At 39.1% G+C, this 26069-nt stretch overlaps 1 protein-coding gene across 5 annotated transcripts in view; it reads left to right on the forward strand.

Moving 5' to 3' along the window:
* The window catches only part of Sorcs1 (sortilin related VPS10 domain containing receptor 1), a 497305-nt gene that overhangs the window by 385336 nt on the left and 85900 nt on the right, over positions 1-26069 (forward strand). For all 5 annotated transcript variants that reach the window (XM_048338294.1, XM_048338297.1, XM_048338296.1 and 2 more), the window contains exons 9-13: positions 4847-5026; positions 13023-13169; positions 21489-21591; positions 21828-21904; positions 23949-24040. In XM_048338294.1, the coding sequence (XP_048194251.1) occupies positions 4847-5026; positions 13023-13169; positions 21489-21591; positions 21828-21904; positions 23949-24040 (599 nt within the window). The remainder of the gene's footprint in view (positions 1-4846; positions 5027-13022; positions 13170-21488; positions 21592-21827; positions 21905-23948; positions 24041-26069) is intronic.

Below are 26069 nucleotides of genomic sequence, written 5' to 3' on the forward strand. Positions count from 1 at the left end.
GCCCTGAGTGCTTCTTTCTCATTTCACTTCTTTCCTCCAGTTCACATAGTCCTGCTTCCACCAGATTTCCAGGGACCTGGTTGGTCTCCCAGGATTATCGCTTATGCTTATCTCTACCCATCTGTGCTTCATAAGTTGCAGTTGCCTTTTGTTCACTGTTTTTGCCTGCCTCATTGCTCTCTTTCTCTCTGCCTTTTGGTCCCTCACACTCTGAAATAGAAGCTATAGCATCTGACTGAATTAGGAAGCAATGTGGTTTGCTTTTCAGTATGCAGTATTGAAAACTTTGCCTTTTCATATTAAGCATTTTCAAGGATTTTCTTTCTAAAGAACTTTTATCAAGGCAATTAAAAACGTGTTGGCCACCTGGTCTACAGTCAACAGGTGGGGCCCAGCCCACCATGTTGCCCTTGCTGACTGCCAGGTGTTACAGCCACGTGGCAGGAACTTCTGCTTTCTTTCTCAGTGAGACTGTCCTTGCAGTTCTGAGGCACAGACCTGCAGAACTTTAACAACAGTTAAAGACCCTCAGTCGCTGACAACTCCAGGCTGTCTTGCCAGGAGTGGAACACTCGGTTAATATGGAGCGCCACCTAGCGGTCTGAAGTCTGACAATACCGGATCCTTGGAAATTTCAGTGGCCAGGTTTTCTTCATCTGTTGTGGCTTAACCTCAGAACAAGAGAGTGTGTGTGTGCAAGAGGTAAAGACATGAGTGTTCTTGTCTCTTTCTCTTGTGTTTTTACAGTTGCCTTTGTAGTGTGCCATCTTGGACTAACAATAGCTATGTGAGTCTCAGGAGATTATATTACAGGCATAGCATAGGGCATATCAGGGATGCTCTCAGGTGAGATGGTAATAGAAAATTTTTCCAGTTTATCCAAGTAGAATTCCCTAATTGGACCAACACGCTACCCCATACCCTATCAGTGAAGGATGATGTCTATAGATCATAGCCCAGTAGAGGTAATATCACACATTGAATGATTCTATTCACTCAAAACCACTATATCCATGCTAATGGTTATTATTGTTTTCAGCTTTTTAAAGACTAGCAACTATGGTAATTATACAGAACCATGTCTGTGAGAGTCTGTACATTTAAGTTCCTATGCTTGATTTGCATATTTTTTCTTTTCCTCAGTAAGATAAGATTTACCAACACTGATATTTTACCTTACATGAGAATTAGATGCACTCCATAAATGTAAGATGAAAACTAAGTATTATTGAAAAAATAAAAACCACCTGTGATTATCTCCTAGGATTCTCTCCTGAGGGAGATGGGTATATTAGCCCAGTAAGTAACACAGAGTTGCTTCCTACCCTGAGTACTGAAATAAATTTTGATGTCTTTGAGAAAAAAAATGAAGCATTTGATTCGCAAAATGTACATTTCAAAACAAGAAGTATTCCATGCCATGTGATCCTCTGGTTCGAGAGTAAGTGAAACTAAGTCCTGAAACAGCAGTATCATCGCATCCTCATGCTTAGTGAGGATGGTAACTAGTAGTTTAAAATCAGAGCAGTTCTTGTGGAAGTGTCCTGGAGGTATGGGAGTTGGGCACTTCACTTTCCTTATTTACAATCATCTCAAAGATCAGATGGTTGCTGAAAGCTGTCCCCTGTGGTATCTAGACAATCTGGAAGGCCAAGTTCTACTTTGAACCTGAATCTGCTATCTGTCCCTCCCCTTTCTGTTCCCCAAAGAGCATGTTCCTTTGACTCAGCCTCACTTGAGCTCTGAAAGCAGAATGAATGCAGCGATTAATCTAGCTTGTTACCACAAAAATGGGAACTAGCATGCCAAATGAGTAAATTATTTGGTCTAGGTGGGTGTGTTTTATAGAAAGCAATGAGATGCTTCATTACAGTCCCATTACACCTGCAGAGAGGACCGCGTGAGCCTCAGAAAAAGTGCATGCATTCTTTCCATAGCCTTCTCTCAGAGCCTGCTTGCTGCACCTTGAAAAGAACAAGGCTCTGTGCTGAATGAAGGCATGGAGACAAAGCAGCTCATTTTGTCTAATCATCAACTGCCATTAGGTCACTTCTTGAAAGACTTGACTTCCCCTGACCTGTGTTAAAAACTAATTACTAATATAATAGTAAAGAAAAAGTCATGGACAGAGAGAGCTGAATTTTAATAGTGCCGCTAACACATTCAACAATATACTAGGAGTAGGGAATCTTTTTTCCCCCCTTTCTGCTCAGGGCCATCTGGAGAGTCACATCATCATTCATGGGCCATACAAAATTATCAATACAGACAGATGATCTGTGGGAAGCTGATGAACACCTCAGAGTCTATTCCATCATGTATCAAATGATTTTGAGCAATGTGTATGCCCAGATGTTTTCCAAATCCTGCAGACAGACACAGAGTGGCAGTTTTCTTTCTCGTAACTTACTTGGGTCTCATTCTGAGCTGCTCAAGTGAGATAAATGAGGCAATCCATATGAAAGTGCTTGGAGCATTTTGGAGGACAGATACTCTATAAAAGCAAGGTAATATTATTATTAGTATAGATTCAGTTGTCTCCAAGGTGGAAGATAGATGTGCAGAAGAATGCAGGTGGTATGAAGCTACCTTGATTCAAGACAAAGGGATTCAAATTTGGACCCTCATCTGTCACTTAACTTGGTTTGAAACCTTGGGTAGATGATTGATCAATTTGCCTTCTCCTCATTGTTTTGTATAATAGGAGCTCACTCACAAAAATACTTTTTCAGATATGCACTTACACAGAATAAAATGTCTTAAGTAATGTTCTGTAAAAATTTAGCCCTGTGATCAAATCTTTCTCTAGAGAGTAATAGTAGCTCTTTGGCATATGGAAGATACCCCGTAAGAAAATTAACACCCTTTAATTCAGTATTAATTCAGCATTTCATCCCCAGGTGTGGTGGCACACAACTGTAATCTCAGCATTCCAGTGGAGCCAGAGTGGCCTATCTAATTAAACCTTATTTCAAACAAAGCATCCCATCTTAGTGTACAAATGTATAAATCAATAAAAGAGAAAGAATACACTCCCCTGTCTTTTTTTTCTTTGTCGGTTGTGGGGCTTGAACTCAGGGCCTGGGCACTGTCCCTGAGCTTTTTCACTCAAGGCTAGTAGTCTACCACTTTAAATCACAGTGCCACTTTCAGCTTTTTCTGAGTAGTTTATTGGAGATAAGAGTCTCATGGACTCTCCTGCTCAGGTTGGCCTTGAACCATGATCCTCAGATCACAGCCTCCTGAGTAGCTAGGATTATAGGCATGAGCCTATAATTATGCTTCTTCTTGGTACAAGAGCCTAGAATTCTACTTCCTAGTAGAATTAGGTGAGCAGGGGTAAAAGAGTGGTATTTGAATATGTGAATACTTTAGTTAAAGTATTTATGACCAACGTCATTTAAAAAAATCCATTTAATGAAATTAAGTTATAGAAAGAAGAGGAGAGTTATTCCCTTTCCCATCCTTATGGAGAGATCTATTGTTATCATCATGTGATTATTTCTTCAAGTGACCTAGATAAAAACATTTGATTTTATATTCACTACTTCATGGTGCAGGGAAGGGAGGAACCAGGTAGAAATTTTAAGCACAGACAGAATTCCTGTCTCATGGATAAATAATAAAACTAAGATCTGAACTGAAGGTACAATGAAAAATTTAGATTTACAGTTAGGACAATTTTCAACACTGGAATTGTTGTCAAGGCAGATTGGCGAACCTCTTGAAACTCCTCAAGGGGAGAGCCTGTTCCACCAGTGATGATGTGCATAGTCAGCTGCATAACAGCCGGGAATCTGTCTACATTGTGATTATGTGCAACTCTATTGGAGGGGGACGCTTTTAAAAAAATTTGTCTTGTTGTTTCTTCTTTGAAGATATATTGTACAGTTTTTGGTGCTCAGGCCAAAGAACAAAAGACAACTGAAAACATTTCAACAGCAGTCCTCTAAAGAATATAGTAAGCCTTGATCAGAGAGTTGGGATGAAATCTGTATTAAACTCTACTTCTCTAGAGTTCTCAATAGGGAAGAAAAGATTAGGAATTCTCATCTCAAGAGGAGTATGCACTACCTCCATGTTCCCCTCATTTTTTTCCTGTCTTCCAAGACCACTGGAAATGTTAGTATGAAGACTGGTTTTCTCCCTCTTTTATTTAAGATTTCATGCAGGGCTTCTCAGAATAAACAACGTCGATTAGCAGCAGTTAAGTCATTATGTTAGTGAGTTCTCTGGCGATCACTTTACTCCTGTAAGCCCTCCAGAGGTTGCTGAACCATTGGGCAATGTTTTCCAAACTTAAATGTACATGCAGTTTTCATCTAGGAATCTTACTTACATGACTACATCGATTCAGGAAGAGAGGCCTGAGGTTTTCTATGTCTACCTTGTTTTTAGGTAATATCTATGCCATGGTAAGATACTTTGGGCCTTATTTGTTTCCTTTTTATCTTCAGATTATCTTCATGTTTGCTCCATAGAGAAAGCCTCTGAGCAAGAACCCTGTCTGAACTTGAAAGTGCATCAGCATGATTGGTTCTCTCAAGTCATCTCTATTTAAGAAAGTATTGTTCAAATTATCTAATGAAACAATTAAATTATAACTGAGCTACTAAATATCTCCCTGTCCTATTTTGTCATGACCCTATTTTCTGACCTTACACATGACAAAGAAAATACATGATTAGTATTTAGCTAGTTAATTATTATTTCTTATCTGTGCAAAAGGAAATTCTCTGCCTTGCATCCCAGTGTCTCAATCTATTACATTCTACCGGCGTTAGGTACAGGCCAGATTAACATATGAAATGCCTCTTCCTTCCTCACTTCCTGTGTCTCTACGCAGGACATGCATGTCATCAGCACAGATGAGAACCAAGTGTTTGCCGCCGTCCAAGAATGGAACCAAAATGACACCTACAATCTCTACATCTCCGACACGCGTGGTGTCTACTTCACCCTGGCCTTGGAGAATGTCCAGAGCAGCAGAGGCCCTGAGGGCAATGTCATGATCGACCTCTATGAGGTATGTCACCAGGGGGCATGAACTTCTGCACATGGACGTCCCTGGCCTGGCTGGTGAGCCCATAGCTATCTCTCAGTGGTGGAGCTGTATTGCAGCCTCTGTCCACTCGGGGGATGAAATGTGTACAGATGGTTTGGTTTTGGTTTTCCGTCATTAATTTGCAATCTACAGAGCTCTTTATCTGGAAAAAGTCTACAAGATCTGAAGCCCTAGAGGACTTGGAAAGTTCCTGGGAAGACAGGCAATTAAAGGGGTGACGTGAGGCTTAAAAGCCTGTTTGGAAAGGCGACAGCTTGTGACACAATTGGGTAGTGGGAAGCATTTCCTTATCTCTCTCTGAGGAAGAGTGGAAGACAGGGCCATCATTGCATGCCATCACATCACTTCTTAATATGAAAGACTTCTTTAACTCAAGAATCTCCCTTTGTTAATAACCTTCTGCTCCCTGGACCTGGGAATGAAGTAAGTTTAATAGGTTCTTTCCCCTAACCCTGGAAAAAAAATGAATTACCAAACAACTGAAAAACCAAAACAGCTTACATGATTCTGCTAAGACAACTATATAGCTTTTTAGTGCTTAATTGGAGATAAGAGTCTCCCTAGACTTTCCTGCCGGGGATGGTCCTGGGGCTTGAACTAAAGGCCTAGGCGCTGTCCCTGAGCCTATTTGTGCTCAAGGCTAGTGCTCTACCACTTGAGCCATAGTGTGACTTCCAGGTTCTTCTGAGTAGTTTATTGGATATAAGAGTCTCACAGATGTATAAGTAAGTGTCTTAAGGACTTCTGTCTGGGTTGGCTTTGAACCACAATCCTCGTATCTCTGTAGCTAGGCTTATAAGCACGAGCCACCAACACCTAGCTTCAAAACATTTTATTTAAAATAAAATCGTATTTGTTAGATCAGTCAGCTTTCATGGCAAGCCAAAGCTTCTGTTACTCTCTTAAAGCACAGGGAGGTAGGAAAAAAGCTACTTTGGGGCCTGGAATTTAGCCATTTGTTGTTCTTCTTAAGGAGTATGAAAGATTTATAATGGGTTATAATGAGCCATTTAAAAACATATTCAGGATCTGGACAGTATAATCATATGCCTATATTCTATTTAAAATAAATCTAAAACAGATCCAAAGATGTGTGGTTATTATGACACTACCATTTACTTGAGGATGAAGTTGAAGAAGTCAAGTGGTTGTTTGTATAAGAAGAAGCAAGGAAGTTATGTCCATATGAAAGACACCAATTTTGTTTCAGAAAATCAAGCTTATCAACTTAATTCCTTGTAGTATTTTCTATTTTCCTTGTTCTTTCAGTTCACAAGTATGTTCTTTTTCAAAACATCACTATGTGTATAAATACAAGTCAGGAAAGTATACGTCCAATCTAGAGTCAAAGTATTTGTAATGGACCGCCGAAAGACTAGCATGGACATAGATTGTGTGCATATAATTGGGAAAATGAAATGCAAATCTTTCCATATGGTCCCAAGATTTTTCTATTCTTGCTCCTTCCCATGGTCCCAATTGGCATCAAATGTATCAGCCTCAAAACAAGCATAAAGTGGAGAAAACATCTACATATTCTGATGATTGATTTCTAATTAATTTTGGACTCAATTGGGTACATATAATAGTTTCTGGATTCAGTCTACCTGGATTTAAATCTTTCCCATGCTGCTTGTATGTACTTTTCTCAGACATATTCATGCCTTCTCTGCCATAATTTCCCTGCTTCAAATATTGAGATTAAGGGGCTGGGGATATGGCCTAGTGGCAAGAGTGCCTGCCTCATATACATGAGGCCCTGGGTTCGATTCCCCAGCACCACATATACAGAAAATGGCCAGAAGTGGTGCTGTGGCTCAAGAGGCAGAGTGCTAGCCTTGAGCAAAAAGAAGCCAGGGACAGTGCTCAGGCCCTGATTCCAAGGCCCAGGACTGGCAAAAAAAACAAACAAAAAAAAAAAACAAATACTGAGATTAAGCACTATACCTACCATATTTCATGGATGTTGGAGTGAATTAATCTTGTAAAGTACTAACCAGAATGTCTGAGACACAGTAGTGCTCAATAAATTATCACTGTTAATTGGTTAATGTTATGTCCAATATTCCTAAACAAAAATACAATATTCTACTCTTCGAAGACTGTCTTTAAATCTACTTGCAACAGCTTTGAAATCTATCCACATTGTTTTAAATTTCAGCACATTTCAATAATTTAAATTTTCTACTTCAGCTCCCAGTTGCAAATTATCATGGCCCCCTGACTGTCTTTAACACCAACCAGTTGTCTTCATTTACATGAACATGTGGAACTTGCCACATTTCTTTCCTCATTGGTAAATTAACATTGAAACTTGAAGTCTGTTTTATCCAAGTACCTTGCATTCGCTTCACTTGATCGTGCACTTAGAATGTGAGTGTATTGTCCAAGTGCCCCAGTGCCATGAAGTCACAGCAGCTATCCATCTAATGCTTAATTGGAGATTAAAGTCTCGTCAGACTTTCCTGCCATGGCTGGCTTTGAACTGCAATACTAGCCTCCAGAGTAACTTTGATGACAGATCTAAGTCACCATTGGTGCCAGGCTAGAATGGAGTCTTGGGATAAATTTAATTTTTTTTCCAACAGAAGTGAAAACCATATCAGTTGGTCCTTTGATGATGGGGATGATGAGTGCTTTATCACAAATGGTTGTATGTATTCAGGTATCAGGAATGGAATGAGAAGAGGAGGCAGGGTGACCTCTAGATATGGCAAACCTTTCTTTATTAATTCTGTGTTCCCTCTCCGAGTCTCTCTTGCAGTTGACTGTCTGTAGGGAAACTGCTACCTCTTCTTATCATCACTTTGAGCAGTGGCGTGACTGTATTATGTAAAGGTGTTCTGCATCCTGGGGCCAAGCGAGAAATGCCTTTGTTTTATTAGCCTGACAGTTCACAGCACGTTGAATTGAAATGGATGTGATCACAACAGCAGCACCATGTCTGCTGATTACCTAGATAGAAAGAATATTGGCGGACACGGAGCCTGGCACAAATGTTCCCTTAAATCTGATTGTTCTGGCTAGTGGGAAGCTGAAAGCCTTCCAGCATGAATTTCCCAGTAGAATTACAATGAATGATGAGAGCTTAGAGATAAAGGAAAAGCAAAAAAAATCCATAAATGAATTAATCAGGAACAGATATAAGCAACATCTGAGGTAGAGGTGACGGGGGGCGGGGGCGGTAACTCAGGTTGCATGTCTGCTCCCATTTGGGGCAAGTGAGGAGGATGCCATTCATTGTTTTTATACTTCTTCGTGGTTGCTCCCTGCTATTCTTGGATCTGCATGCTCTTTTAGCTATTTTTTGCTCAAGCAAACTGTATAAGGTTTAAATAAGTGGATGGGTGTATGTATTGAGAACATACACAATAGATTGGTCTCTGTGGAGAATGCCAAAAGAAACACAGTTCTCATTTTGATTGCACACATATTGAGCCTTAGCTTAGAATTTGTATCAGATGAGTCAGGAAAAATTTAAGGACACAGAATTTGGCCGGTGGGCAAGGGGAGCACGTCCTATAGTTTCCTTATTGAAATACCTGTATTATATCTTAGTGTGAATTCAGAGTCAACAAATGTGAACCAGGGATGGTGACTATAAAGCAAATATAGTAAAGAATGGAATAGGATATTTGGGATGCCATTACATACAAAGCACAGCACAAATAATTTTCCAACTTTTTTTTTCATTTAATCTATAAATTAACTCAAAGATACAGGGACTACAATCACTTTCTTATCATTAAATAGAGACTGAAAGAATACAGCCACAGTTAAGGATGAAAAAGCAAATTAAAGACTTAAATTTAAGTGTAGTGAAGTTTTAAACTACAAAATACTATGCCTCTCCTGAAAGGTCACTATCTGGAAATACTTTTGCAGTGGACAAGTACAGATTGTTGAGATGGAACTTCATTGCCAGGCAGGATAGTGTTAGATTTTTGCCTAGCAATAGAAGAACAAAATAGACTTGGGATAAAAAGAGAAGTAAATCAGTAACTGAAGGTTCTGGCAGTGGCCAAAGAAGAAAAGAAATGATAAGTGTATTTGCAACATGCGATTCTTAGTGTATTTGTGCCATGTGGATGATGAAAGGAAGTTTGACAGTTTTGGACAATATCTTTCCTCCTTTGGGATGGGAATATTAATTAATGATGATGAAGAGTACTGTGGCTTAATGGACAATGACAGGTCATGCCAGCTGAGTAGGGAAAAACTGCCGGGAGTACAGCCACCTGGCTGAGAGGTTCCGAATGCACACAACGTGTGCCTGCAGGAGAGGAAGACACAAAGCAGGAAGCAGGGACGTCGGATGCACACAGTGTCTCCTGCATTTTATGGATAAGCTCATTTTTTAAAGAGAAAACTCAACAGTCATGCTGATGGGTCTTACACCATGATTTCTTGGAGAAAAGAGGCCTCTTTTAAGCCAGGGTAGGAAGCAGGAAAGAGAAATATGCTCCAACCTAAAGTATATTTCTTTCACAGGATACAGAGTAGTAAATTATCTTTCTAGGAGTCAAGTGCTATTTGAGCAAGTAGAAGTGAGAGAAGAGTCATTTGCACCTGCTGTGTCAGTGGGGTTCTCCAGTTTTGGAGGCAGCCCCAGCTCCTTGTCAGTAGGTGACTGTTTGGGATCTTTACTTCTGAAAATGAAAATATTCCATGGCCAAACTCAAAGCATTCATTATGTTAAAACTATTCTTTTTATTTTCGCCAGGCAGCAGAGGCTCATACCTGTAATCCTAGGTCCTCAGGAGGTTGAGATCTAAGGATCACGGTTTGAAGCTAGCTCTGAGACATTTCTATCTCTAAGTAACCACGCAAATCTCAAAAAAGCAGCTGTGGCTCAAATGGTAAAACAACAGCTCTGAGAAAGAAAAAAAAATCAACTAACTAAATAAATAAACCTAAGGGGCAGTGCCCACCCAGGCCCTGAGTTCAAACCCCAGTATGAATACCCATAAACATTCACATACATATTACACAAGAAATAATCACATGTACACTCTCATACTTCAATATTTTGAGCAGCAGTGCCCTTGAGATAGAAATTTTATAGAGATTCCAAGAAAAAATATAATAAGTTACATAAAAAGCTTTGGAGCAGAGGGCTTCATGCATAGGGCTAGCAGTAGCAACATAAAAGGCGGCTTCATCAGGCTCACAGATACAGCAAAAGTAAAGATACAAAAAAAAACCTAAGAGCAAGAGTGACGATCTTTGTAAACCAAGCCAAAGAAGCAAAACAAGAAGAAGACATATCAAATAGAGTCCTTTGGAAAATAAGCAGGCCCTCTCAGCTCTATTCCCTGTTGACACACATTCTTTCTACTTTGCCAAATTTTTATTCTTCAAGATAAACCTGAAGGCCAAGCTGCCAGAGATAAGTTACAAAGCACAGCTCCCTGCTCAAGTGGCATTTGATAATGCCAAGCAGTTGGGGGCCAATAAAGTCACCACTTCTACAAATCAAATGAACCAGCTCCTAAACATGCACAACCCTGCTCTGACTCCCTTGCCAAAAGAGGTAGAGAGCAGGAAGGAAAACAGGATGAAGCTGCTGGAATAGGTAATGTTTTTCTTGTTTCTATACTGATTATTGTAACCCTTTACATCACTGAGTGGTTAAGAGAGTGTCATTTCTCATTTCTGGGTTATGTATACAGAAAAGACCAGCATGACTTAGTGACAATTTTGATTTACTCCATTTAATTTTTATAGAACTGGCAGTTTGGTTGTATTTAAGAACATAACAGCCTCTTGAACATATGCAAAACTAATGCGAAGTTTCCTGGCGAGCAGACCTTATGGAGCTGAAATAGTGAATAACTAAACATGAGTTGTAGTTTAACATAGGGTAGTTGGGTGGTAGGATGCTCCTGGAGTTTATGGCTTCCATGTTTGTTTAAGATCTACAAAGCACGAGAAATTGTTCTTGCTGCTGCTGTTTGCCCGCAGTGTGGCTTGCTTGTCTAAGTAGTTCAAAGTATTCCTCTCAGCAACTCATTTAAACCATTTATTTGTTTAACAAACTTGTTCTAAAAGAGTACAAATTTGGCCCAGTTCTAAATTATCCCAGATGCTAGATCAGCAGGGACAAATTAATGAGGTCTGACTGTGTCGAAGGCACAGGCAAGACATGTGTCTTCTATTGATTGAAACCTGACCCCTTTGAGTTGACAAACTTAGAGCTGTACTTAGGAAAGGATTTGGGAAGCCAGTCTGAGTGTGAAATCAAATGTTTCATGGTCTTAATTAATTTTTATTTACCCCTCAGTTCCCTCATCCAGAGCAATGGGATAAAAAGTGTTATGCAATTAGAAGGCATATGTGTACAAAACTAGGCAGAATGCTTGGTATTAGCAAGGACTGAAAAGATGGCAGCTCTTGTTTTACTCTTACGTTTCCAGTTCTCACATTATAATTGAAGGAGCTGAGTTTAGTTAAATGGGTTCAAAAGCTGTCATTAGCTTATTTACTTATTCCTATGTGTGCTCTAGATAGCTATGGGCCTAAATATTCATTTTCTAGCCTCAAAAATGTAGTTAATGATACATACATACATACATATGATACATATTATATAACACATATCATATATTACATACCATATATATACATACACACACACACACACACACACACATATATATATATATATATATATAATTGAGTTCTATCTCAGAGCCTTTTGGTTTCTAGGCATGTGCTCTACTATTTGCACAATACCTCCAGCCCATGACTAATGGTAATTCTGTCTCCTGTTTCTTCTGAACATTAAATGAATTATTTCATATACAGATGGGACACATTACTGAGTCACACATTTCCATCCTTTTCCTCACCATCTATCTTCCAGTTTACCTGAGTTGTGATCATCTCACACAAAGTGAAATAAGTGTTTGGTGAACACTAGAAGATTTGAAAATATACCATACAAGTAAGGATTACTATTGCGCTATTTTGTCAACGTGCCAGTTGTTACCTCTTTCCTGACACACAATTGAGGAAGCGATTGTATTTGCAGTATTAAAATACATAAACAAAACTGTTTATGATGAGAAACAGTGGTATTGTAAGAACGGACGTGGGATTGTTGGACCACTTAGAAAAAAAATCTGCTTCTTTTAAGTGTAAAGTTTGCCTCTGTAGTTAGTATGTTGGGTGGCTTAACAGAGAGGCCTGAACAAACCAATAAATAAAATTGAAGAGTAATTATATCAATGCCTTTAACTTTTAGTGGTAGCTCAGTACATTAGGTAGCATTAGAGGAGGGTGCACTGAAGCCATAGTTCCTATTAGAATCTCAGATGTTAGGCTTCCAGTTTGTCCTTGGACACACATTATCTATAAGTGCCTGAGATTTCCTCATGAGTGACACAGAATCAGTGAACCTTAAACAGGAAGAATGTTACAAAGATTAAAGGAGATAGCATCTTCAAGGCTGGATACTAGTTAACGACACAGTAAAAGTCGCCCCTAAAAGGGTAAAAAGACTACCCATTCCAAAAGCAATACTTAAACAACCATTTGGTGTAAACAACTGTACAGCTGGTGGGGTGAGGGGGGGGGATGAAGTAGGAAGTAACAAATTGAACAAGAAATGTACTCACTGCCTTATGTGTGAAACTGTAACCCCTCTGTACTTCATTTTGACACCGACTTAGTGATCACTTGCCAAGTAAACTGAAGGCTGGTTCATATTAGGATAATGAGAAACCTCTGTTAATCTTGTATCAGAACCCCGGTATAACAAGGGGTACCATCTATTTCTTTCTTTCCAATAGGCTGAGGAATCATTGCGTCAAAGCCTCCCCCATCCATTCTGACCCTTTTATCCAAGATAAGTGTTCCTGGCTTAATGTGACAACCTGTTTAGCTTCTGAATGTAAACAAATCTGTCCCTGCTTTTCAAATGGATGTATTTTTCAGCCATGTCAATTTTTCCCAGGTAGCAGGGATAAAGGGAATGTTCTTGGCGAACAAGAAGATTGACAACCAAGTGAAAACTTTCATCACATACAACAAAGGCAGAGACTGGCGATTGCTCCCGGCACCAGACACAGATCTGAGGGGGGACCCTGTACACTGTTTGCTGGTGAGTCGCCCTGTTGTAGCAAAGGGCTCCACAAAGCGGAGGGCTGGAGAGAGAAAAGATAGCTCTGGGACTTCTCCATCAATGAATAAAATTAGCAGAAAAGAGTGAGGGCGGAGAGTCACCGGGCTCATTTAGGATGGGTGGGAAAGGTAAGGAACATGTCTTAGACTCCAGATCCCTTCCAGAAGTTCCGGGATCCTTGATTGCCTCTAGGATTGTGTGTTGTGGTTTTGTTTTTGATTGGAGGGAATGAACTAAGGGCTTTGTGTGTGCCAGGTACACGCTATCAGGTAATGCTGCAGACTTCCAATGGTAGTTTGAGGGACAACATTTTAGAGTATGATAGTAAGCATTGCTGATGAGGCCTTCTCCTGAATGCTTAACCTCCTGAAAAATCCCCTTTCCGGCACATATTTAGTTGTAGAACAGATGAGCAAGATTGTGAATGACGTGAATATTTTCCCCTGTAGATATGTTTCATCATATGTTGAGAAAACTATATAACTTAGAATTAAGAATCAATTATTTAGATTTGTTTTTGTTTGTTTATAATATATCCTATTCATTTGTTTTACTCTATAATACTTTGGGTGGGTTAAAACTGTGGCTTATGGGGAAAATACAGCCCATCATTTTTTTTTTAATGAACATAATGTTTAATTGAAACACAGTCATCCTTATTCATTAATGTGCTGTCTATGGCTGTTTTGCTTTTATAATTGATGACATGGACAACAAAGCCTAAGTTATATCAGTATGATGTTATTTTTACTCTCAATGCTATGACAATTTCCCTGAGAAGGATCAAGGGTGAGTTTTGACTTCAAGGAGTTTGCTGTTTACTTATCTCTCTGAATGAGGCTAAGGATTTCAGTCACATCTCAGCCTTTCTACTAATGTCTGTTCTATACTTGACACCACAATGGATAATGAGAAAACACAGGAGAGAAGGAAGACATGAATTGCAAAAAACAAAAAAAAATATTCTTAATTCACAAGATCAGTTTCTACAAAATAGTTCAGAAGTTCTATTTAAGTTAACATAAAGGAAAGATCGGTATATCAACATGGAAAAATAGATGGTTTTTAGTAAGAAGTCTTGGGTTGATGAAATATCTGTCTGTCTGTTTTCTCTTTGACGGTCTATCCTGGTTCACTCTCCTCACACTATGCTGACTTTGGTTGTGTCCTCACTCAGCTTGTTTTCTTCTGCCCAGGGCTTTGGGTGGGTCACCCTCCCACTCATGAAGATACCAGCAGGCACAGCTCGACCTTATTGGTTGAAGAAAATAGTTGTCAGTGTGCATCAGGGAAGGTCTCTAACATTCATCCTCCTGCTCCTTCCTTATGACTGGCAACTGAAAGGGAGGAAAAATATGAAGCGGTAGTAGTATACACACAAATCCACTATTGGATAAAGTAAATAAAACAGCTATGTAGTGAATACATACACTCCGAGACACATGATCCACCAGCATGGGGATAATAAACCAACCCACCTTACCTAGATAAACTATTCCAGACTGGGACACTGTGATACTCAGTGAAGGGGCATGGATGTTCCAGTACCTGTACAGCATCCAGTATATCACCTGCATATTTGTTGACTGAGTAGACTTGTCCAGTATCTTTGGCATCACAAATGGACCATTAGAAGTGGGCCTCATAATACATAGCAAAGGCCAGATGCTGATGGTTCATGCCTATCATCCTAGCTACTCAAGAGGCTGAGACCTGAGAATTGCAGTTTGAAGGTAGCCTGGGAACAAACAGGAACATCTGAGAGATTCTTATCTCCACTTAACTAACAAAATTTTATAAAACAGACAAGGTAACAAACAGTACAAGAAATGTATCCAATGCCTAACGTATGAAACTGTAACCTCTCTGTACATCAGTTTGATAATAAAAATTTGAAAAAAAAAACAACAAAATTTCATAAAACAAAAGCAAGACATGGAACTGAGCTGCAATTCAAGTGGTAAAGTGCTAGCCTTGGACAAAAGCAGCTCAGCAACAGTGCCCAGGCCCTGAATTTAAGCTCTACGACAGATTAAAAGCAAACAGCTTAGGGACAGTAACCAGGTCCTGAGTTTAAGCACCAGGACTGGGCACATACACACATTAAAAAAATACCTAGCGAAGATTTCCTTGTTCCATTTCCCAGAGTCATGAGGTCATAACACTGGGCCTCCACATAGACATGTAGGGTCCACTTCTTCCCACCTCTGCTGGGATTGTCCCAATCCAAGCCACAGTCACGTGATCAGTTTTCAACTGACCACAGTCATGGGCTCCCAATTAGTGCCCCATTTCTACCCAGGAATCCATGCCTCACAAAATTGCCCATGTGAACTATTGTAAAAAAATTCAATTTATGGAGATAAAATATACACAAGCATATCTATTTTAAGAGCATATTTTAATGAATTTATATAATATATATAACATATGCAATATATACATAGTCACTTCCACAGTCAAAGATAGAAGTTTTCACCACCCTGAATAATTCATCTGTGCTTTTTTAAAAGTCTTATTTCCGGATGCAGAAAACAATCACTTGTCTTTCCTTTATTATATGCTATATTTCTTCTTTCTCAAATTTTATGAAATCTCTCAACTTGAAGTTTTGCAAAATAGAGTAATATCCTTTCTTTACTTTAACTAATGGTTTTCTAGCTTAAGTAGACTAGATCAAATACTTCATCATGACCTATAAGAATTTGAGCCATCTGATTTCTATCTTTTTCTTCTTCAACTTTGTCTCCAGGTTCTCTTCCTTCCTTCCTTACACATAGCCACGGGAGACAAAGACAGGTTTCTTCCCAAACTCTGAATTTACTGTGTTCATTTATGTTTGGAGGTATTTGTATGTTGTTTTTACTATTTCTCTTCGAATGCCTTCTCCTATTTCTTGGCATTCAGGTCTGCTTCTGAGATAACTTTCTTGAAGATCTACTGAAGTTTTATTTTGCCCCTACTTTTCTTAAAATGAACACTATTAATCTCTGAAATCAATGCTAACATTTGACTTCCTGTTCATTTTCTCCTATTAAATGTGAGCTCTGTGACCATATGGATAGTAAGTGTCTCTAAGAATCATACCTGACACATCAAATATCCTCAGTGTTGTGTTTTGTGTGTCTGGATTAAGCACTCCATTGAAAGGTTTTTTATGTTGTTGTTGTTGTTTTACTTTTACCTTTGTATTGTGACAGAAGCAAGGCACTCCGACAGTTAACCTGAATGATTTATCATTGTATCCTTCTTGAACTCATGGGTTCAAGTTGATCCAAAAGTTAATTAAATCAAGTGGCTCATTAAACTTGAAAAAAGATTAACTACTGGAATAGAGATGGATCCAGTACTGTATGGACCCTACCTTTCATTAATCTTGTTGCTTCAAGTAGTTTCAATGTGAGCTTTAAAAAAAAAATTAGGCAGTAGAGTGATAAGAGAGGAAAATGACAGAACGAGTAAGGAATAGAGACTAAAATCACTTCATAAAATCTGCCAAAAGTGCAAAATAGGAAAGAAAAATCTTTGAGCTATAGGAGACCTAGACTGTTAAAAGTCTTCTTTTGGCTTGGGAGCTGGTAGCAGAAAAGAGATAAAAAGTGCTTTTCGATTGTGAGTACTTGGAAAGTGACAGTGTCACTGAAAGCACAGCTAGTGATTAGAAAAGAGATTTTTCCAGCAGGGCTGTTACAAATGTGAAACAAGTTCAGAATTACAGCCCCAAATGGAATGTCCCTGGTAAAATGCATTCTATAGAAATAAGACATCCAGGGTAATTTGGGTCTGTACTTTTAGGACTTTCAGACTGATTGCCTGGAGGGCTCAGCTGGGAATTTCTTTCCTCTGAAGACTGCATTGTACAATTAGATAGGGTATTACAGGTCATAGTCCACCTGCCTCCAAAGCCTCAGGATTGGGCTCCCAAGAGGCAAGATGTGAGCTGAGCTGAGCCTGTGACAAATCCATGGGCCTCTGGGGGAAGCACAGTGTTCATGGAGAGAGGTCCTGGCATCTTTATGGATTCATGTTGCCAGAGTTTAACTGGAGCAGAGAAGACAGCTGCCCCAGGAGGTCTGTGCCTTTGTTTTCTCCTTCCATGGCACTACGTGTTATGCTGAGTTGGAGTGGGGCTGAGTACTGCAGACCCAACCAATCCCTCTCCTTTGCCACTGACTCTACTGAAGGACTAATTGACTCTGAGCTCAAATATAGAATCAACATAAGGTCTGAGTTTGGGATGATGGGGTGTTGTAGAATGCTGTTTGGGAGTTTGTCTACTAGTTTGCAATCTATGCACTTTCTTATTTATTTTTTTTCCAGTATAGTATATTGAAATTAGTTGTTATAAAGCAAGACACAATAGGATCTGTAGGCTGTACTTAAAGTTGGGGAGAAAGAACTGGAATCTGAAATTGATTGACTCTCAGGTATCTCTACTAGTGTCTTGAGTTTACTTTTTTCATGATGGAAAAATGTCTGCTGTCAATCCATGACTCCTCATTCATTTTCTATAGTGCTTCCAGCATAGTAGATTGGATTACTTACAGCTATATGCTCACTGAGATTTTCCAAGCACAGGAAGACAAATACCACATTACTATGGAAGTTAAAAACCACCAGAAGCTCGGAGGGAGAGGAGGAGGAGGATGGCTCCTGGAGGCTGGGGTTTAGGAGGGATGTGGGAGATGTGGTCATGGAGCAAAAGGTTTTAACTAGTCAGAAGAAATCAATGGTAAGTATCTGTGCCAGAAACATAAAGAGTCAGTTAAATCCAGTGGGCAGTTATGGAATACTTGCCAGGTCCCAAAGATTTTTTTTTGTTCAAAGTGAAAAGAAGGTGGACAAAAGAAAGGTAATTAGGACCTAAGGAAGGCTGATAGGTTTACAAACTCCCTAAAATAGAATGAAATTCTGCCCATCTCTTTATGCACAATGGTCCTGGCTTCACATCAGGTTTTCAAGCCTTGTACTTGACTCTGCACTGATTAAGGACCAAAATTCTAGTCAGGACTTCAATTAGCAAACAGTGAGTGAAGACAGAGAGGACAGCTTGCACGTATGTGTGCATCCTCGCATTCTCTGTAAGTTAGCCACTAGGCCACTGGTGATAAGCAGTGTACGTTTTTCAAACATGGAATGGGGAAATCTTCTGTCAAACAGACTGTGCTTTGACTGTTTTGGGGTTGCAGATAGAGGGTCCCTTCCTGGGAAAACGTGCCTTGTGGACCTAATCAACTTGTGGAGTCCCCATCACTATAATAAAACTCTTACCCACTTAGTGATTTCACATGGACACATGTCCAAAACTTGTCAGGTATAAAAGTTTTAAGTGAAACATATGAACCTGAATCCCTAATGTTCTCCTTTAAAAACATTAAGTAACTCTGTAAACACTTTAGGAAGAAGAAGAAAATGAAAGGAGAAAAAAAAAGAAATAATCACAGAATATTCTGCATGTACCAGCTGGGGGCAACCCAGTACTACAAATGTGAGAGCAGAGAAAAAAAAGTGCACAGAAAAGATCATTTTCTAATGTTGCTGTCACTGCTTGAACTGGAGCCTTTTCCTTTCCAATTACTATGTCTTGGTCCTCCGAATACCATAGCAACAGAGCAGTGCAGTGCTGAGATTGCTGATTGAAATGACTGTGAAATGCCAAGTTTCCTGTACCAAATAATCCTTGGCTCAGGTGGCAACTGAGCTTCAAAATCTTGAAGCTGTGGCAAGCAGCTGGCTCCAAATTGCAAGCTGGGTACTGTTTTCTCCAGAACTGTCCTGCTCTGTTAGATGATACCAGAGGACTGCATTAAAGCTTCATGACTCTGGTGAATCCTCAAGCCATATGGCACTTCTTGGAATTCCATGGATATGGGGACTATGTTATGCTGATTACCAAAATTTATAATCAAGTCCATCTCCTCCTGGCATTGTTCTGAGTAACACAGTGATTTCTTCCATGCCCTCAACAAAATAAGCATAACGATATGCTTTAAGCTTTTTTATTAACTGATTGCCTTTCTTAAATACTATGCAAGCTTTTGCAGAAAATGGAGGCTAGTCTTGATGTGTCTTCTTCATTTGTAGGCTTGTCTCTTAGGGGGATGAAATTGTGTCATGCTTAAAATAGTTAAAGATTATTCATGACAGAATTAATTGTGGTAGGTCACAGAGAAGCCTCAGAAAGCTGCAAGTAGCTAGAAAAATTTTCTGTCCAGAGAGACAAAAGAATATCATTTTTTCTCTCAAATGTGGAAACTAGAATTAATGTATAAATATATAATGTACACTTTGGGGTTGTCTCCAATTAATACAAGAGTGTATTAGCTGAAATACGGTAGACTGAGAGAACTCAAAGGACGCAGTTCCTTAGGAAGGACAAGTCATGGTGCAGCCAAACAAACATGAGGAATTGGGTACTTGAGAGTGGGAGTTGGGATCAAGGGGAAGGGAGGAGATGCATGAAGAGAGGAGAGGGGAGTGCAGTGATACAATGCGATGTATATTTTATAAAATTAAGAAAACTGAGGGAAGGGGTAAGGTTGGGAAGGAGTCATGAGAATGATGAATGGAGTGACATTGATCAAGATGCACTGTATTCCTATGCTACTTTGTTGGATGGCAACTCCTTTGCATAACTAATTAAAGGCAAAAAATAAAACCAGAAACGTTTCATGAATAAATAGTTTGAGATTTGATAGTGATTAAACAGTCACTAAGCGTGGTCCATTGGTGTTTCGGGACCTCTGCAACATTTTACAGTACCTCTTCTACACTTACTGTTAAGACAAAAGGAAGCCAATTACTTGGTTCTGGTGTTTCTTCTCCGGAAGCTATATTCCACACTCCTATAGAACGTGATGAACTGAAAACTTGCCTTGTAATATTTGCATGAAATTTTCATGTAATACTAATATATTATTGTCTTAAGAGTTTTGCTTTCTCGGTTGGCTGTCAGGGAAAAAATGGTAATGTCGGTTTATTATTTTTTTAACAGTGTCTGGTTTCATTTTTAGTTTGTCATTTGCTCCACCTTATACAAATTTAATCATTGCAATCCTTGTATATCTGTAGCTCTCTGACTATCTGCAGGTTGAGGCATATAGATCACGATAAAAGTAGTCACAGCGACTCACTGATGATTCTGCAAAGTCAAGTTGATAAGATTAGAAGGTAATCTTCTTGAGAAAGGAAAAGAATTGTCAGTTCAAACACAAACTTATATTTTTGACAACTCAGCAAAGCACTATTATAAATAAAATGTGTATTAGATTTCTTATTCCTTTAAAAAAAAACTGTTGATATCCTAGTCAGAAAACCTCATCAAACTACTGGTTCGTTAAATTTTCATTTGAATTTTATTATTAATGCATCTATCTGTAAGTATGACATTTATTCTGACTGAAACTGAGTGGGAAGAGAGGCTCAAGGAGATGATGTGAGCAATGGTCATTGCATGCAAGTATGAAAACATCACAATATCATTAAGGTTGTGTAGTTCATATCCACGGATACAAAGAAACTGATTCTGATAATATCCAGATGAAGACTTTTATCATCACTTTGAAGATGGTAGGATAGTTTCACACTGTACATCTTTGTGTGCACTGAGATCAGGCTGAGGAAACAATGATTATGAGATGCCAAATGATTTTTTTCATCCCCCTCCAACCTTACTCAATCTTAGTTCCTGGCTTCCTTTCTCATTTTCTGTGTTTAGTCTTACCTAACTACACACTGCTCTGTTCAACTCTTCTCCTTCTCCTTTACTGTTCATATTACCCAGGTCCCACGTGTCACTTCTCATCTTGACCATCTCCTTTGCATCATTAGTCCATCCATCCTTCCTAGAATTTTCTCCCAGGAATCTTTTCAATCTGAAGATAGACCTTATCTCTTTACCTTAGAGCTTCATAACATTTTGTCTTCCTGTCTTTTGACTCTGAACATACTCTCTTTTATACAGTAATTAGTAGAAACATTATATTCCTTAGTTGAAATTCTGGGATGATCAAGAGTAGATTATATAGTAGCTTCACCTAGTGTTTCACAGACTTACATACTAACATATTTATGAAATGACCAAATGATGTTTAATTAAGTACATTAGTCCTGAATGAAGGTGCCCTCTTTTTCACCTACCTGGGTTCTCTTGTACATTGGAGATACTAGATATATGTAGAAATTAAAGATGACGATAGATGCTTAGATGGATGGATAAATATATGGATGGTTGACTATTGCTTTTAATCTTGGGTTTAGATTCTGTGCATTTCTGACACTAATTTCTCCTCTTCGTAGCCCTATTGCTCATTACACCTCCATCTGAAGGTCTCTGAGAACCCCTATACGTCAGGGATCATTGCCAGCAGAGACACAGCTCCAAGTATCATAGTGGCTTCAGGTAAACAGTCTGCTTGCTTTCCCATACATGCTGTTTATTTTAAGAAGCTAGATAACTGTGCTTGTGATTTAATGAGTCAGCTAAAAATATTTTTGAAAGGCACCGAAACCACTGGCCCTCCAGCAAGTAATGCTGAAAAGCCCTAGCTTTCTCAGGCTGTGCAGATTTCTGATGTGGTCTGTTGTTAGCTTTTGTAGAACGTTCCTTACACTGATGACAATATGTTCTTTGTCTAGGTAACATAGGTTCTGAATTGTCAGAGAGTGACATCAGCATGTTTGTCTCTTCCGATGCAGGAAATACCTGGAGGCAGGTGAGAAAATGTCCTGGAATGGGTACTGCTCACATTCAAATGATACAAACATTGTCCACCTTGGTTTAAGTCCAGGAACCTTTTCTGTAGTATGAGACATAAACCTGAAAACTACTAGAGTGTTTTTTTTTTCATTTTTCTCTTTAAAATATTTTTATTATCTTTAAGTAGTTATAGAAAGGAATTGGCATTCACTAAAGCAGTTTATCGATGCAGTGCGTCTGCATCAATGTCTCCCCTTTCAGCCTTCACATGTCTTTTTATTTTTTTTTGCCAGTCCTGGGGCTTGGACTCAGGGCCTGAGCACTGTCCCTGGCTTCTTTTTGCTCAAGGCTAGCACTCTGCCACTTGAGCCACAACGCCACTTCTGGCCATTTTCTATACATGTGGTGCTGGGGAATTGAACCCAGGGCCTCATGTATAGGAGACAAGCACTCTTGCCACTAGGCCATATCCCCAGCCCCTTCACATGTCTTTGCATTTAGTAAGTATTGATGCTGTTTTAGTATTTTGTCACTTAATAAAGATATCTCTGACAAAGGCCTGTCTACAAGAACACTTATAAGTGAAAATGAAACCAAGTTTATGTCTGACATAGGCTTCCTATCAACGAGAATTAGACCCCCTGAGTCTGTCATATGGAACATCTGAAGCAGAATGCCAGGTTCTCATGCTTTGCAGTGAGAACAGAGCCCAATGTCGTGATACATAAATAGCCCTTCCCAGGTGGGGTTCTGACATGTTTAAATCTCATGTGCAAAAAAGAAAGTCCTAACCCTCAGGGGGCATTTGTTAGTTAAAGTACAAGTGGAATCACTTTTAACCAATGTGTTTAGCTTAAATGCTTCCTGCCTTTCTTCTGAATGAAAATTAGGTACCCCTGGCTTATAAAACAGGCCTTTAATGAGGCTTAGCAATCATAACAAGATAGGAGCTTAATGCATAGTTGTTATACTTCAATAAATATGTTTTAATAACCCACTGACGTTTAATTAGCATACAATAACTAGCACTGTAAATTGAAATCTAATGCACAGGTAATCATACTTAGCAATGAGAGTACTTAGCTTTAAATTTTAGAAAGACAGGTCTAAATAAGGGTCTGTTTGCCACTTCTTACCTTCAAACATCTAATGTGTCCTGGATGGGTTGCTCATATACTGAGGAAAGCAGGGTAGGGAAGCAATTGGAGAACTGAAGTCAGAGCAACTGACCTTGCAGATATGTAAGAAGCCCTGTTTTAAGGAAGAGTCCTCTGGAAATAAAGAGCCAGGGTTTCTTTTATTACAAGGCAGAGAGAGCTCCGCTTCTCCAATTCTGGCATGAATCTTAGCATAAGAATTTTTAAAAAGAGATTATTTCTATACTGTAACATTAGGCATGTCTATAGAAGCTGTATGACAAAAACAGCAGCAGTATCTTATATAGAAGGGTTTTATCTAGCATGTCACCATTTTGACTTCAAATTGGTTTCTATACATTTGGAGAAAGATGAATGATGCCTGGGACCAAAGATGACAATTTCATCTTGATCAGAGCTGTTTATGACGTAGTCGAACATCTATAAATCAACAAGAGTAGGGTTTTTTTTTAATGACATCTGACAATGTGGGAATAATTACATATGAGAGCAAGGCATCGCAGCAGGTCCTTTCCTTTATCGATTTCTGTTTTCCATGGCCTGAAGCGAGTTATTTCTTCTCTCTAAACCTTAGTGCCCTCACCTGCGAAATGGAGAAGGCTACATTCCACCCACATCTAATATATGGCAGTTACCTAACATTCTGACATCCAAAGTGGGATTCAGTTGATAATACCGTAAGGATAAAGGAATATACACACGAAGGAGTACTATTTATTCTTAAAATTTGTTTTTTGGATGTCAAAAATAATTTTATATGACATACCAACAGTCCCCGCAGCCCATGTTTTTGGGTATCATTTCATAATCTATTTGTACAAACCGATTTCCATGATGAGAGGGACTTTTGACCCTGTTTGCAATCAGGATGTGTTTCCAGGTGTGTTTCTCGTTCCCATCCAGATCTTTGAAGAAGAGCACAGTGTTTTATACTTGGATCAAGGTGGCGTCCTGGTTGCTATGAAACACACATCACTCCCAATTCGACATCTATGGTAAGGTCACCTGCATTATGGGCGACACCCACTTGGTGATTCAGGTAGGACCAGTTGAGGAGGCAAGCTACCAAACTGGGACTGTGCTTGTATTAAAATGTAAAGAGATGCTAGTATGTAATTTAGAACTCTGTTCTCAATTAAGATAATTACCTGAAGATTTTTGTAAAGAAAGGGTAGAGATGAAAAAAGGAGAAGATTGAGAATTTCTACCCCTTCGAAAATAATTCCTTATGGTTTGTAGATGGGACAATGCCCTCATTTATTTTCTCAGCATCATCACTGCTAAATCCATGTTTGATGTCAGGCATAGCCTCTGAGTAGCTATATTACTTGTAGTCACCTGCCCCAAATAACATATGTTGAGGTTTAGCAGTGACATCATTTTATGCCTTGAACACGGCGATCGACTGTTTGTGACAACTGTGCTCAACTCTTGTTTCTGTAGTGTGGTTTTTGTGAAGTCACACTGTATCATTTTGTGAAGTGACATTCTGATGTTCTACTTGTACTCTCCACCTATGAATATGTAAGTTCTAATGTCCAGAGGAGTTTCCAGTAGGCTTTTTCATTAGTGTTTCAAAGTGATTCATAACTGGGTACAGGTATATAGCTGTAACTATAGTGCTCTGTAATTAGAGAGATGAGAATCACAAATTTGAGGCAGAATTCTATAGTGAGATTTTTGTCTCCAAAAAAGTGAGAGGAGTGGAAGGAAGAAAAGAATGAAGGTAGAAGAGATAGAAGAAAAAGAAAGTGAAAGAATAGACAAAAGAAATGAATGAAAAAGAAGAGAAAAGGAAAGGAAAGGAAAGAAAGAATGGACATGAAAGGAAAAGGAAATAGAAGGTGGTTCTGTCCACATGGAACTCATTTAAAACCAGAAGTGTGGTTGACCCTTCCCTGCTGTTTAGATGATCAAGGCAAATAAAGACTTAACTGGAAGACACCAAAGAAATTATCTTGTTTAACTGTCTTATGTAGTATAGCTTCTATAGCAAAATGTCAAAAACTATCTTGTTCATGAAACAACTGAAATGTATTCCCCATGGTTTTCTTCATGAAGTTCCCTGACAAGGTGATATCAGGCTTAGTATCTTTATTTCTGGCTCATAATCAGTGCCTTCTTCCCGAGTTTTTACAAAGCAAAAGCAGCAGTGATGTTCTCCCAGTCCTAATCCAACCCCCCCGCCCTGCCACCTCCATGAGCTATGTCTTGGAGGTGCTCAAATCCCACTCATGAGACCTCAAATTCCATCCTAGAGGGCTCCATCCTTATGACTTAATCACCTCCTAAAGAATCTAACTCCTAACACCATCATAGAGGTAATTAAATTTTCAGAAGATTAATCTTTTTCTTTTGGTGGGACTTGAACTGTGGGCCTGCGCGCTGTCCCTGAGCATTTCAACTCAAGGCTAGTCCTCTGCCACTTGATCCACAATGCCACTTCCAGTTTTCTGGTGGTTAATTGGAAATAAGAATCTCAGGACTTAACTGTCTAGGCTGGCTTTGAACTGTGATCTTCAGATCTCAGCCTCCTAAATAGCTAAGATTACAGGTGTGAGTCACTGGTGCCTGGCCAGAAGATGGATTCAAACCATAACGCTGCCCATCAGATCTGTAGACTTTTCTTTCTCCCAAGACCTCATCCTTCCATACCCATGCACAGAGGTCAACAAGGATTTATAATGTAAAAATGACAAGGATATGGCCAATGTCAGTTATTGTGATGGAAATCCATCTGCAAGGTCATGAGTCTTCATGATCTCCTGTAAGTCCACCGATACTGCTAGAGAGGAGTGAAGAGGGCTAGAATGAGAATGAATAAAATATTTTAGTGTAAAAAAGTTCTATTAGATACTAGCTACCACTCTCATAGAGCTCTCTACTTATTGATACCTCAATACATTTGAGTGAAAATTACCCCTCTAATTGTATTTCTATGTTGATATAAGAGTAATTTTAGCTTTTCTTTTTTTCTGTTGAATGAATTTTTATTTTTTAACATTGTCTTTAAGTATCTGTACA

The sequence above is a fragment of the Perognathus longimembris genome, chromosome 2 (genome assembly GCF_023159225.1).
Source record: "Perognathus longimembris pacificus isolate PPM17 chromosome 2, ASM2315922v1, whole genome shotgun sequence".
Lineage (NCBI taxonomy): Eukaryota > Metazoa > Chordata > Mammalia > Rodentia > Heteromyidae > Perognathus > Perognathus longimembris.